Genomic DNA, 14293 nt, shown 5'->3' with positions numbered 1-14293 from the left:
AGACATTTGGAAACCTGCCTCTTGTCTTTTTAATCAGTGGTTTCTAATAGGAAGGAGAGATGAAGCAGATCATTAGAAACATTTGAGAAATGACCTTTTTCAGTGGCATGGAAAAATCTGAAACAGATGCCCCTAGTATTTGGAGAAACACCCATTTCCAGATGGTGAAGTCTATAAGGACAGTGGAAGACTTGTTTCCTCGGAAAGAAGGAGTCGGGGAATATAAATTCAAACAAAAAAGTAAAGAAAATAATAAAATATACAAGTAGAACAAAAAAAACACAATATGATCAGAAAAAGATTATTACTTACCGAAACGGTGGAAAACTCAGTACATAAGGAAACAACTTATTAAGAACATTGATACAGGTGTTAGTTTAAAATAATAGTAATAAACCACTGGTGGTAGACAACGTAATTCCAAAATAAAAACATGAAAAGGGAACAAAATGAACGAACAAAGAGCAAAGCAGTAAGTTAACGAAATAATGTTCACGATAAGCTGCCCCCTTCATACCCCCCCCCCCCCACACACAGATACCATCCTGTGTGTCGATACATTCGTTTTCTCGCAAAATAAAAAAATGCTAGCTAAATGTCGCCGTCACAACGGAATAATTTCTGCGTATTTGTATACTTTAAATCTTGTAGCTTCAGTTTGTCTAGGGTCGGGTATGTTGGTTGGGCTCGGGTCTGCAACTCATTTAATAGAAAATCACCGTAGATGGCGCAAGTCTTCTTCAAACGATGAGCAATAATTCATAAACAGTAGGATATTATATCAATTTCGTATATGAAAGGCAAATCAACTTTGAACAATGAATAAATAAATAAATCGATGAATACATATATGAATAATTAAAATCTAAAAATCCGATGAATACTGAAATGTGTAGTAGAAACAAAACTCTGTATTGTTCTTATTACTAGGAAATGCCATTTGCAACAGGTGATTAAAAAATGCAGCGTCCCGTAACACAAAGGTTAGCGATTAATCGTACGCTTGATTTTCACGATTAATTGTACATGCAATCAATCATAGAAAAATGTTCTACGATCATTGCTAAGCTTTGTGTTACGGCCTCTGAACAGATCGTTATTTTGTTTGAAAAAAATGGATTTCTTCCTCCAATCAACATACACAATTTAATATATCTTTTGAAAGGCATACGGTAAACATTTATTACAAATAAAATGACGAAAATCGAACAGTACTTCTACAATATAATATTTGTAAACAAATAAAAGTAAAGAACTGACCCCAAACAACCTAAAGAAAAATACTAAATCTGAATAGGTTCTCGTAACATCTCGTATAGGTATAAAATTGTAAGTTATTCACTAATGTACACTGGGTTACACACGAGTATGTTAAAGGAGAATGAAACCCTTGAAACCAGCTGAATCCATATCAAAGAGAAAAATCAAAGAAACGTATTGTTGAAAGTTTGAGGAAGATTGAATGAATAATAAGAAAGTTATGAGCATTTGAATATTGAGATCACTAATGCCATGTAGATCCTCCTATTGGCAATGCGACCAAGATCTGTGATGTCACACACGTACAACTCCCTCATTACTTTAGTACATATTTCACTTATATTCTCACTTTTATATAGTCTATCACAAGGTGAGGTGTTCTCTTTATGAGAGGACAAGTACAGAGGTTTCACAACATTATATCATTGATGAATCGTTTGTCATATGATTAGAATGAGCAAAAAGAGATGTTTTGGAGTATATTTTCAGCGTCCAAAAGGGGAGAGTTGTTCATCAGTGACATCATAGATCTTGGTCGCATTGCCAATGGGAGGATCTCCATAGCATTAGTGATCTCGGCATTCAAATGCTCATAACTCTTCTATTGCTAGTCCTATTTTACTCAAACTTTTGTTGATCTTATTCTTTGATTTTTCTGCTTTCACAAAAGCTAACTTGCTCCAAGAGTTTCATTCTCCTTTAAGTTATGATTCAAAGTTTTACATACAAGATTATAAAGCAAGAAATATTCTCGTAACATCAACTACACAATACTTTTGTTAGATATGCTTAAACAATCTGCAGTGTAGAACTGTAGGCAATGATACAAGAAAGTGAAGAATATAATTGACTAATTTCGTTATAAATGATATAGAAATATTTAGACATTTACAGAAATAGCCCAATTCGTTGACATAGTAGGGACCTCGTTGAACTACAACGAAATACACAAAATGAATAACGAATAAACTTTAAATCATCACCATCGCAGAAGGTTAAAGAAATACATTGAAAAAATAAAATCAACATTAGAGGCTGGATACAGCTATCACTATATGATATGAATTTACTTCAAATAAAATTCTAACTCTAAGTATAAGCGTTAAGTTTGGGTTACATCATATCATGGTAAACATTTGCCTTTACGTCTTATATCATTTGTTACTTCCATTACAATGTGAACACATTCAGGCATGTATAAAGAATTCGATAATTAGATAACGAAATGGAAACTTCTAATTGAGAAATCGCCATTATCAAGGAAAAACTGAAAATTGCATTAAATTCCCTCGCCTATCTTTCGTCACATTTTCTTGTTTTCTTATCATCATTGGCGTTATGCTAAAACAGGGGCATTGTCACTAAACAAAACCATTGGAATCAAGATAATTTTGTAAGATCTTCTCTCTTCTTATATCAACAACTTTTGGGTATTTCCTCATTCAAAACAGTTCAATTTGTGAAGATATACAAATCTTAATTAAAAGGTGAATCAGATAGAAACTCTCAGAACTTCGCAAAAACCACTGGCGAATTTACAAGCATTGGGGACAGGCCCATTCCTTCCGTTCTTTATATAAATTACATTCTCATCATCTGACGCTGGGTCCGCCCATGCATATTTATGAATAGAGAACTTCCAAAAGACCACGGTCACGATGGTTGTTATAGTTCGACGAAAGAAAACGAGTGTGATCCATATATGTTCATGGTGTCATTTTTTTAATCGCCCGTCCGTCAAACTGTGAGAGCACCCTAATCTCTTGCACAACCAAGAACATACAATGGCAATGCCGTTGGTCACCATCACAATCGATCGGTCACCCATGATAAAAAAAGGAGAGCTCCCTAATTTCCTGCACAACCAAGAACATACAATGGCAATGCCGTTGGTCACCATCACAATCGATCGGTCACCCATGATGAAAAAGAAAAAGGTATTTCAAAATGAAAACACCTGACATATTCTATTCTAGAACATAAATTTGGAGTGATTGTTTGAAGGGCGGAATTTAAAAACAAATTAACGCGGTGGTCCTGGTCCTGGCATATTCCATTCCGGTCTGCACCCTGGATGCATGTTCATGTGGTATGGATGCGGAGGAAACAACCCTGGAGGGTGATGTCTCTGAAGGGCCAGGTGGCGCTGTTGATTGTAGTAGTGCATCGCCGCCGTCCTCAACGCCATCTGGTGATGGTGGTAGGCCGAAAAGGTCGTGTTGAATTGATGGTGCTGATCGGATGGGTGTTGGAAAAGATGGACATTGCCCGGTGCCGGCATCGGGCGCATGTTAGGGGGTACGTTTGGGTTTATGTGTTGATGAGGATGCGGGAACCGATGAGGCGGGCTCTGCATTAGTGGTTGCAGAGGGGGCCCTTCTCGACCCGTCTCTGACAGAGAGGGACCTCTGCCCATTTCGCGGTCATCCTGCTCGGGGTGCAAAGGCGTAGCCGCTTCGACGTTCAACAAGGATTCCGATTGTGTTTCCTTTATAGGACGTGTCTTTGTACCAGATGATTCTTTCTGCCGTGAACCCGATGAAGTGTCAGTGACGTCTTTTCCTTTCTCATCTCCATCATGAGTCGCCCCATCTGGAAGCTTTGATAGGGGATTTATCTTGGCACGAGGAACATTCTTTGCAACTCTCTTATTCTTGACGTCAGGAAGTTCAACATCACGATGCCCCGAGTGCTGTCTTTCGGTCCGTCTGGGTTGTTCACGTTCTTTCGATAATGAACCCGTGTCTCCCGCAGTTGTTTCTTTCGATTTACTCTGGTCTTTGAGACGATCGGGTACAGTCGCCAGTCTTGCCACTTCTACGGGGCTGTTCCCATGACTTTCCTTGAGAATTGCAAGACGTTGGTTCATCATGGCATGGTACTTCGGTTGACTGACATCAATGCTGCGTATTCTCGAGTCCGACTGGAACGTACGGGACTGATCAACCTTTTTCGATCTAACACCATCCTTGCGTTCTTTCAGTTCATCTGTAACCTTTTCATCAGGGAAACCACCTCCCACGTTGTCATCACTCTCAACTGCGTCCGCCATATTTTCATAATTCTGTACGTGTACTTTTACAGCTGTATTGTATGCTGAACTAGTAACATACCTACGTGTGTCTATTGGTCTTAGTTGAGGGATGCGTCTCGGTGATGAGCTACCAGTGCCTTCTTCTCCTGCAGCGAGTGATCTTGAGACGGAACGCCCATCGTCACTTCTAGTTTGGTTTCCAATCGCTTGGGCAGGTCGCCGGCCCATTACAACCGATATCTTGTGGGCCACCTGTCGCCTGGCTTTCCCTTTGGCTATTGGTTTTATGGATGGCGTATTCTCAATCTTCTCAGAATCTCGTATTTGTTCCTTTTCATGTTTCTTCAAGGATTGCTCCGATTCTACAGTTCTGGATTCACCTCCTTTTAAGCAATGTTCTTGACCGTCACAATTTCCTTCATTCCCCATCATCTTCGACTTTCCGCATTCTTTGTTATTCTTCCCCTTTTCACGCATCGGAACGCTCCGTGTAACCGCAACAGGGACCGGCTCAAGAGTTATGTCTTTAATAGGCTCCGCATTCGCGTGAGCCGAAGCCTTGGGAGGTTCCTCGACCCTCTTCTTGACATCCCTCTTGTCTTTCTTAAAACGGACATCGCTCGGATAAAATTTAGTTCCAGATGTGACAGCGTCGTCCATCTTCTCTTTGTCCCGACCGTCATCCGTCAACTCGCAGTCAGCGAGTTTCACAATTCGCTGGTCCTCATTATCTTCTTCAGGTGTGTATCTTGGCCTGAAGGATCTGGCTTGTGGGTCCAGGGTATTCATATTCATAAACCTTGGTGCCCTCTTTGGTTTTCTCCTCCTTACGGCACGGTCGGAAAATCCGGAACGGAAGTAGTTAGGAGGATACTTCGAGTCGACGTCTAGATCGTCTAGGATGTCGAAAGTGATCTCGTTGAGGATGTCGTCGGAACGGTAGTCGTGGTGGTGTAACTCTTTGTCGACGATTCGGCAGATATCATCGATGTCACCATCATTATTCACATCTTCCATATCTATAGTGCATGGAAGAACACATATGAACGATTCTTAAGGATAATTGGAGAAATGACACGGACGCTAATTTTTTTTTTACTTTTTTCTTACTTTTTACCGTCCTCAACTCAGACAAAGTCTTTTCAAATTCCGACAACGGCACGTTGGACCATTTACTAGATAAGTTGAAATAAAATTAATCATCTATACTGTTTGAGACTCGTAATACCAGTCTAGGAAGCATAAAGGCACTCATTCTGTGAGTGATTTGATATGGTTTTGGACACGGTTTATCAGACCCTATTATTATCATTACCCTCACCAAAAACTCCACAATTATTTACATCATCAACAGCATCGTTATCAATGACATCGACATCATCATATTTTTAAAATCATTATTATCATCATCATCTTCTTCTTCATTACTAGAGTTGTGATCGATTGCATATTCTACTAGGACCCTGGTTACACTTACCCTCACGGCAGTCATCTGTGTCGACAATCTCGCCCTCTTCCAATTCTTCGTCCCTCAATTTTTCGCCCTTCAATTCTTCGTCTTTCAATTTTACATCCCTCATTTCATCGTCTCTCAAATCTTCGTCTTTCAATTCTTCCTCACTTAATTCTTCCTCCCCGTAGCTGATGTCTGATAATTCGGTCGGATCGACATCAACATCCCTCCCGTCACTCTCCGCATAGGACTCGTCGGCGACTCCGTATCTCGCTTGGCAATTCTGGATTAAAGACAAATGGAAACAGGAAAATTTTGACACACTACCTTGACAAAATAAGGCACAATACCTAACAAGTTACCGAGCATTTAAATATTTATCCATAGGATTTCATTTTCCGTGAACTATTCATCGCAATAAGTATTACATCTTTCTCTTAAAATATTGATGTACATTCGCTAATTTTGGGAAATACAAGAAGGAAAAATTATTGTCATACGGGGTGGTTACCGAACCCCTGTAGCACTGTCTCCTATGAATGTAAAAAAAGAAGATACATTTATGTCCTGCTTTCATCATGTACATTCGCCAAAGGGATTCGTTTGCTTACAGCAACGAGAAAGGAAATGATGAAAAATAAAGAAAAATAAACTTACAGAACACGAAGACAGCAAAGAAGAAGAATAAAGAGAAGTAGAAAAAGGGAGGATAATAATAAGAAGAAGAGAAAGAAGAAGAGGAAAAAGAAGAGGAAGAAGTAGAGGAAAGTGAAGACGAGTAAGAAGAAGAAGAAAGATAAGAAGGCAGGAGAGGAAAAGAAGAAGGCGAAGGGGAAGAAGGAGGAGGAGGAGAAGAAGAAGAAGGATTAGGAGAATGGAAGTAAGATGAAGAAGCAACAGGTGGAGGAAAAATAAAATAGAATGAAAAGGGAATAAGCTTGATGTTGAACGTTCCAAACCTTTCTAATAGCGCGGATTCCGTCACCGATGGCCTCGCTTAGATCATCATTGGCATGGCTGTTGTTAGTGGAAGGGTTGTTATTGAGACGGTCATCGAGCTCGTGATCGCTGACGTCGGTCTTCATCGGTGGTGTGATATCGCCTGGTAGGATAGGAGGAAGCTGCAAGGGTGATCGGAGAATGCCTTCATTCTGTGACAAAAAAGCGGCACAAGATATTCTAAGAATGTATAAACCTTCTCGAAAATATTCATCATGATAACCCCTCGAAAATTGTTTTTTACGAAATACACAACAATTTGATCGATTTTGTTTTTGGGAGAATGTATTACGATTAATGAATCATTGTAAAAATGTTATTTGGCATAATTTTCTACGTTACCTTGTCACAGTTTTGATTTGATTTGATTTGAATTTATTTTTCTTCTACATAACAAAATAATATAACATAGATGTAACAAACATATATTGACAATAAATCAGGTATAAATCATTTAGCATAAAATTAATAGCAGAAGATGGATTGCCATAGTAAGCAAAAAAATGCTTGAAAAATATGACAAACCGAAACATATTTTAACCATATAATCATATTATGAGCAGTTTATAGAGACAAATGTGTAATCAATCAAGATAATACAAATTCATTCCAATCAAATGCAGAATGAAACCAAAAATGTGCCGGACAATTCAGTTCTTTTTCCCCTTTTTTATCCAACAAATTGATCATCATCGAACTGGTGAAAAACGGACTGTTAAATTTGGATCGGTTCGAAATACCCCTCCTGTATATTAAAGGTACAACTTCCCTCCATTTTAACAGACAACTAGGTGACGTTGCAAGCGGAATTTGGCCTACCTGGACTACGTCATCCAAAGAATTCCACGAGATCCTCAGGGACTTTGGGGTCGGCGGTTTTCGGACTTTTCCGGAAGAACTGCGTCGGAACTTTCCGCCGTGCCGAGTAGCCACCTTCTGATGGCTATGTCTCCAAGACTTCTTCGGATACTTCGTGTCGACATACGATCGAAAGAGGATCGGATCGTGAGACATGACGTAATCTTTCCATGCCGAAGACTTCCGACAACTCTCGTAAGGTTCCTCGGCATCGCACCGTCCCTTCTCATCAGATGTCGGCGTGCTGGTTCGGAAGTTTTCGGATTGGAAGGCTCCTTCGGCTGGACTAGGAGATCGAGATGCACTTCGGCCAGCTGCCGAAGACTCAACATCACTTTCGTCTTTAGATTCATTGATTTCCTTTAAAAATGTTGTGGCCGTAGGCTTACTTTTCACATCTCTGGCTTTTGAATTCGGTTCCAAATGTTTGGTTTCATTTTTCGTGTTTTTCTCTCGTTTTGAGAACGGGTAAACCGTTGGCGGTGACAGCAACTCTTGATCATCATATCCAGACCAAGAATTCGTTGGTTCGTGTTCTGTGAGTGCTTCATCGCTTCTGTTTGTTTTGATTAGTCATGAGGAAGAAAATAATAGGCATACATAATGAAAAAAATATATCAACAATCCCCCCAAAATATAGGCTTGACAACTTACTTCCAATGGAGCTTTGAAAATTTGTAACGAAATAACCAGAACAAATTCTTTTGATTGCTCAACCTACTTGTCTTAAATTTCTTGCATAAGATTCACCTCTCTCACTCTACCTTACTCTCACGTCAAAATATTTAACGCTAATGATGCAGTATTAAACAGCGGATCTCCGATACAGCTGAGGAAGGATATACAGAAGAAGAAGCTGTAATCACCGTGGAAGTCATTAGCGAGTGACGACTCTAGGACATAGTAAATACATTGAAAATACCCGTAAAATCACAATGAACTGCTGAGCTTTTAGGGATGTTGCAAGAAAATATTTGAGATCAATTGCAAATTTTATATACCGGTATATACAAAATAATGATAGATCAATATTCACAATAGCAAATCAATTTGAACTTCTTGTTTCTAAACGTTGTCCAGTAATTGAATTGCAAGAGTTATGATTGATTTAGAGACGCAGAATTGACTTGCAATTGATCGCAAATTTCTTGCAACACTCCAATAGTCCAAAATTGGTGAACCAAGACAGCAGTTCGTTTTAAGATTCGAAACTGAAGAAAATTGCAAATATATCGTTTGTCCAGAGCAACAGACGAAACTGCTGTTTTGATTCACCCAATTTCGACAAAGACTACTTTGTTATGAAAGCTTTTGACAACAGATTATACACGTTCCACAGAGCTTCTGCGTAGTGGTTGCGTATAATTCATTAATTCAAAATAAAGTGGAACGCCACTCGTGTCACTGACAGTCTCGCCTGCATTACACCATTTAATATATAAGTTTGCAGCATTGAAATATTATTAACCCCTAGGCCTACCCCCTTCTTTCTCTCTCTCTCTCTCTTTATTCAATTTTCATAGAATAGGTACATGCGTTTAATGTTAGATCCATTTTCTTGTTATGATGCTATCAATATTGACGACGCCGTCCGCCAAAGCTGCGCCCATACTCGCTCTGATATGCATGCGAGACAACAATCATCCAAATAACTCACAAATGTTAATGTTTTAAAACATTTGTTGCTGTCGATTAGGCTACCGCAAAATGCTAAATTGCAATGACTTCAAAATTTAATGATCACTAGATCTAACCTTGAATTTGTGACCTAAATTTCATGCAAATTCATCTTTCAGTGACATGCGTTGACATGCATTTTTGGAAGAAAAAAAACCTTAGGCCTAGACTAGCCTAATCTTGTAGATTTTGAAGTTGACGAAGACGTCATGTCCGGACAAACAACCCTTCCAGACATTAGGCCTATACAAAAACTAGGCAAAAGTGAAATTTTCGTGACATGCAGTCATATCCTACCTTATTCGTTTGTGTCTACTTTTCCTCTCAATCACAGACTCGTCGTCGCCGTCTGATCCTCGCCTTCGGCTTCGCTCTCCTGTGCACTTCAACGTTTCCAGAACCCCAGCAAGATGATCATCAGCCGTGGTCTTCCGGAATCGCTTTCGGAGGTTCCGATGATGGTGGACTAGCCATTCGCAATGGTTGTGCCACCTGTCGGGTATCGGCGCCCACCTGCGGGAGTCATCCACCCGTTCGGACAGGCGGGAGAGGGGTGAGATGGGCTCTCTGTTTTCTTTATCGGCGCCATCTTCTGGCATCTTGGATTCGCCTCTGGGCCTAGTACGTGACGACCAAGACAAGTTATCACATGGATATCGCGACATCCTATCCTCTTGATATTGACGAAAATAAACCACTTTTTAAATCTATTTTATTGTGTCCATTATCGTCATTAGATTTGTTTTATCTTACCGTTTTTAAATTTCAATAACGTCACGCAAAGATGATATTTTTATGCTAGCTGTGCGCGTGCGCAAGTTGCTGAGACATCGCGTTACCAAGACAGCGTTACCAAGCAGAGAGTTGCATACCGCGCGAAACAGCATTTCTGGCGCGGCGGCGTCACATGTTTGCATTGTGACGTAGGGTATGAAAAATCTCTAGCAACCTTGCGTAACAACTTTGCAATATTAGCTGTTTGTTTTTCATATATAACGTGGCGCAAACAAAGCATTATTTCCTCTCGTCATCTATTTGCTGAAAAGGGAATAGCTGGTAAGCTCTGTTACTCTATTCATTTTTCCTTCTAAAAGTCCAAGAAGGCATAATTATTTATTTTATTGGTCCGTATCTTGCTTGATATCGGAAACCCTTTCAGAAGACTAAAATATATCAATAGAACATTGGCGGATCCAGGGGGGCCCGGGCCCCCCTATTGGCGGAGCAAAAATAGAAACGAAAAAGGGGAAAGAAAGAAAAAAAAAGAAAAAGAAGGGGAGAGAGGAGAAAAAGAAGGGGAAACATAAGAGGAAGAAGACGAGTGAATAAAATAAGATGAGGGGAAGACTTAGAAAATAATTAAGAAAATCATTCATGTCATTAAAAATAAAATGTTCGCTCGCGCTTTGCGCTCGCATTGCCTTTTAGCTCATTTACATATCTTGTTCATTATAGAGTTTAAATATCAAGTTTGGAAGTCACTATACAAAACATATTTCATCTCGGAAATCGAACTTTCATTATTTTGTGTGATTTACAAATTGATTTTTTTTTTAAGTGCTCTGTACAAATGTCAGTTTTATGGTCTGAATATTAACATTTTCTGCTCGCGCTGCGCGCTCGCAAATCTTGATTTATCAGGTAGGATGGGGGGTCGGGTGTCCGGACACTTTATATTTTTGAAGCCTTCATTTTTGTCTTTGGATTACACTAAAAATATGAATTCAATAGTTGTAATCATCTTCCAGTTTGTTCTCCATAATATTTCCTTACATTTTGTACGAAAAATTGATGAAACTTCGCTTGTAAATTTTTCCAAATGACTTTCTAAAATTGATCGTCCGGACACACAACCTGTCCGGACACACAACAACTGGGTATACCTATTATTTTCGTGTGTTTCATAAAGTTTACAAAATATCCCTTTTCAGGTCTGATTGATAAAACGTATCAGCTAGCGCTGCACGCTCGCATTTTGGTTGGCGAGTTATGTATGTCTCAATATTGATTATACAACAAACTACTTTTAATCCCCTTTTCATGACAGTATAAAAAAAATTAGGCTCGCATTAATGGTTAATAACATATTAGCTGATGCATCCTAGTTATAATTACAAAAGTGATTGAAATGTCCAGTTTTCAGGCCATCATATCATCAGATTTCGCGCCCTCATTAGGCATTAATGAATAAGATATTAATTGAATAATTGAATTGTCCCTTTTGTTTCATCTCGAGCTTAGCAAGAGGAATAGGAAGACCGTCTTCATTTTCATATGATGAAATGTCTATCATTTCCAGTTTCAGATCACAATATCAAAAATCTTCTGCTCGCGTTTTGTGCTCTCATTATTAATGTAGAAAGATCCCCTATTACTCATTCTTTTCATGATTTACAAAACATGAATAGAGTGTCCCGTTTTTAGGTCTAAATCTCAATTTTTTTTCCGCTCGCGCTTCGCACTCGCATTAATTGTTCAGTTATATACCTATTCTTTTAAAATACAAAAATTGCTTAGAATTTCCATTCTTCGGGTAAAAATGTCAACAAATTTCAGCTCGCCTTTCGCGCTCGCATTATTTGATTTTTAAAATACGTAACGACTTCATGGCTAACTGCATGCAGTCTTTAACAGGTACCTTTTCCATCAGTTCACTTCTGCTCGCGCTTCGTGTTCGTAGTAATTATTTAGTTGCATACACATCTTTTTCAGGATAACAAACATTGCCCAGAATGTTCAAATTTTAGGAAAAAATACACAAGATTTCCAAAAAAAATTAGCTCGCGCTTCGCGCTCATAAATAAGGATCATGATATTATGTATTTATGTTGATTAATAAGAATAAATCTAAAAAAGTGACTATTAGGACTACCCCTTCAAAGAAACCAAAAATCGAGCGGCCGATCGGGGAAAATATGGCTGAAAAAAATCCGCCCCCCCCCCTATTGGCGAAGGCTGGATCCGCCCCTGGTACTTGCCATACCGGGTTGCAATATTAATGAATGATTAGCATTGTACGTGTGAGCAAAACAAAACATGGTTTTTGGTCGAAGGTGTTGGTTGACTCTTAGAACTTCTTATGCATTAAGGCTTCTTTCGATTAGGAGGAAATTGAAAGTGCGATGAATTCAAGTATCATGGATCAGAGTTTAACTTTGTATTCATTGTGCTATAAGCTCTTATTAAAGGGATGGTCCGGGCTGAAAGTATTTATAGCTTAATAAATAGAGTATAATTCACTGAGCAAAATGCCGAAAATTTCATCAAAATCGGATAACAAATAACAAAGTTATTGAATTTTAAAGTTTAGCAATATTTTGTGAAAACAGTCGTCATGAATATTCATTAGGTGGGCTGATGATGTCACATCCCCACTTGTTCTTTTGTATTTTATTATATGAAATTGGGTTTATTCAAAGCTTCACCTCCAAGATCTAGAAAAATTGGATTGACAACTGATTTAGTGCATTAGATATTTTTTGCTGCAACTTATTTCATTACAAGGGAGACATATTATTCACACAAGTATGAAATAATGAAAAAATTATGATTTTATGTAATAACATATGCACGTCGTCATGAGTGTTTAAGAGGTAATCTGATGAGGTCATGTCACTTTCTTTTTTCTTAATTTATTGCATGAAATCTTAAATATTTCGTAGTTTTATACATGTTGGTATGGTATGTCTCCCTTAAAAGTTGCAGTAATGAATTTCTAATGCATTAAGCAAACCATTGTCAAACCATTTTTTTGCTCTTGAAGGGAAAATTAATAAACATTATTTCATATAATGCAAAAGAACGAGCGGGGATATGGCATCATCAATTTTTTCTTTCAATATTAATGAAGACATTCATAGAACTGTTCCAACGAAATCTCTAAAATGTAACTTCGTTATTCCTTGTCCGATTTCGATCAAATTTTAGTGCTTTGTCTGATTTGTCCTTATCTGTTCAAATTATTTTCAGCCTGGTGTATCCCTCTGATATAAAAAAAAAAACCTTACTTAATCGGCAGAACTTAATCCCCCTTTAGACCTTTAAACTACTTTGTAACTTTGATGCTGTCTAAATTGTGATTTACATTGCATGTAAGCACAGACGCTTATGATTCAAATTTACTTGAATGTTAAAGATAAGATTCTCGGGAAAACCACAAACATAATTTTTGTCATAAAAATACGTCATATGCATACTAGAACTGTTATTCCTTATTCTAAATTGCCAATAAAATTATCCACATGCTGAATACTTTGAATATGTAGACCTGAAAACGGAACATTTTAAGCACATCCGTAACTCACTAAATAAATGTGAGTGGGAACTGAAATGTCTGAAGATTAAGACAGGCAAATTGCACTTTTTAAGCATCTCACTAAAATGAAAGCATGAAACGTGAACTAAAATATTGTTTGTAAATTGACCTAAAAACCAGAGATATTTTAATTCGTTCATCTTGAACATGATGTGTATGTCAGTAAATAATTCGAGCGGTTCTATTTTCCAATTCTTAACTTCTAATTTTTTTTGAAATTTTCAATTCCTCATACTTTTTTCTCCTTTCTTTTCTTTTCTTTTCCTTTCTTAAGGCACCAACACTGATGGGGGGGGGGTGCTTTGCAGCTCCTACAAAATGCTCACGGAACGCTTAAAAAACAGGTAAAGTTGATGATGATATAATTTAAAATGGAAGCTGTAAATGTAGTAAAAAGTATAAAACTATCATAGGACATTAGACCTGAAACAGGTTAGTATTGGCACCCCACTGTACTAGTGGTCAAAGGTCTACTTATACAAAGATAAGATAAAGCTTTCTGAACTATCGAGCAATAATGATGGAGAATTAAAAAGGCCCAACTGAAGATTTTCATGTTCTCGAGCTGTCGCTTATGTTAATGGTTTTAATGTTCAATTTCAATACAGGTCTGAATACATGAATTTTCCTAAAATTTGAGCTCGCGCTTGGAATTTTACCTCCATAAAATGTTCCTGACTGACGGGCCTGTGTTCTG

General features: G+C 38.2%; 1 protein-coding gene across 1 annotated transcript; it reads right to left on the bottom strand.

Annotated features, from left to right (window-relative positions):
- Positions 1 to 3221: 3221 nt before the first annotated feature.
- On the bottom strand, positions 3222 to 9602 carry LOC135153984 (uncharacterized). Its single transcript, XM_064098984.1, has 4 exons — positions 7566 to 9602; positions 6707 to 6898; positions 5772 to 6030; positions 3222 to 5313 (listed from the first exon to the last, which is right to left on the bottom strand). The coding sequence occupies exons 1-4, from the start codon at positions 7758 to 7760 to the stop codon at positions 3284 to 3286; spliced, it is 2676 nt and encodes an 891-aa protein (XP_063955054.1). The 5' UTR covers positions 7761 to 9602; the 3' UTR covers positions 3222 to 3283.
- Positions 9603 to 14293: the final 4691 nt, after the last annotated feature.

Source organism: Lytechinus pictus, chromosome 4 (assembly GCF_037042905.1).
Source record: "Lytechinus pictus isolate F3 Inbred chromosome 4, Lp3.0, whole genome shotgun sequence".
Taxonomy (NCBI): Eukaryota; Metazoa; Echinodermata; class Echinoidea; order Temnopleuroida; family Toxopneustidae; genus Lytechinus; species Lytechinus pictus.
The sequence above is the reverse complement of the archived record's forward strand: the minus strand, read 5'-3'. Positions and strand labels throughout refer to the sequence as shown.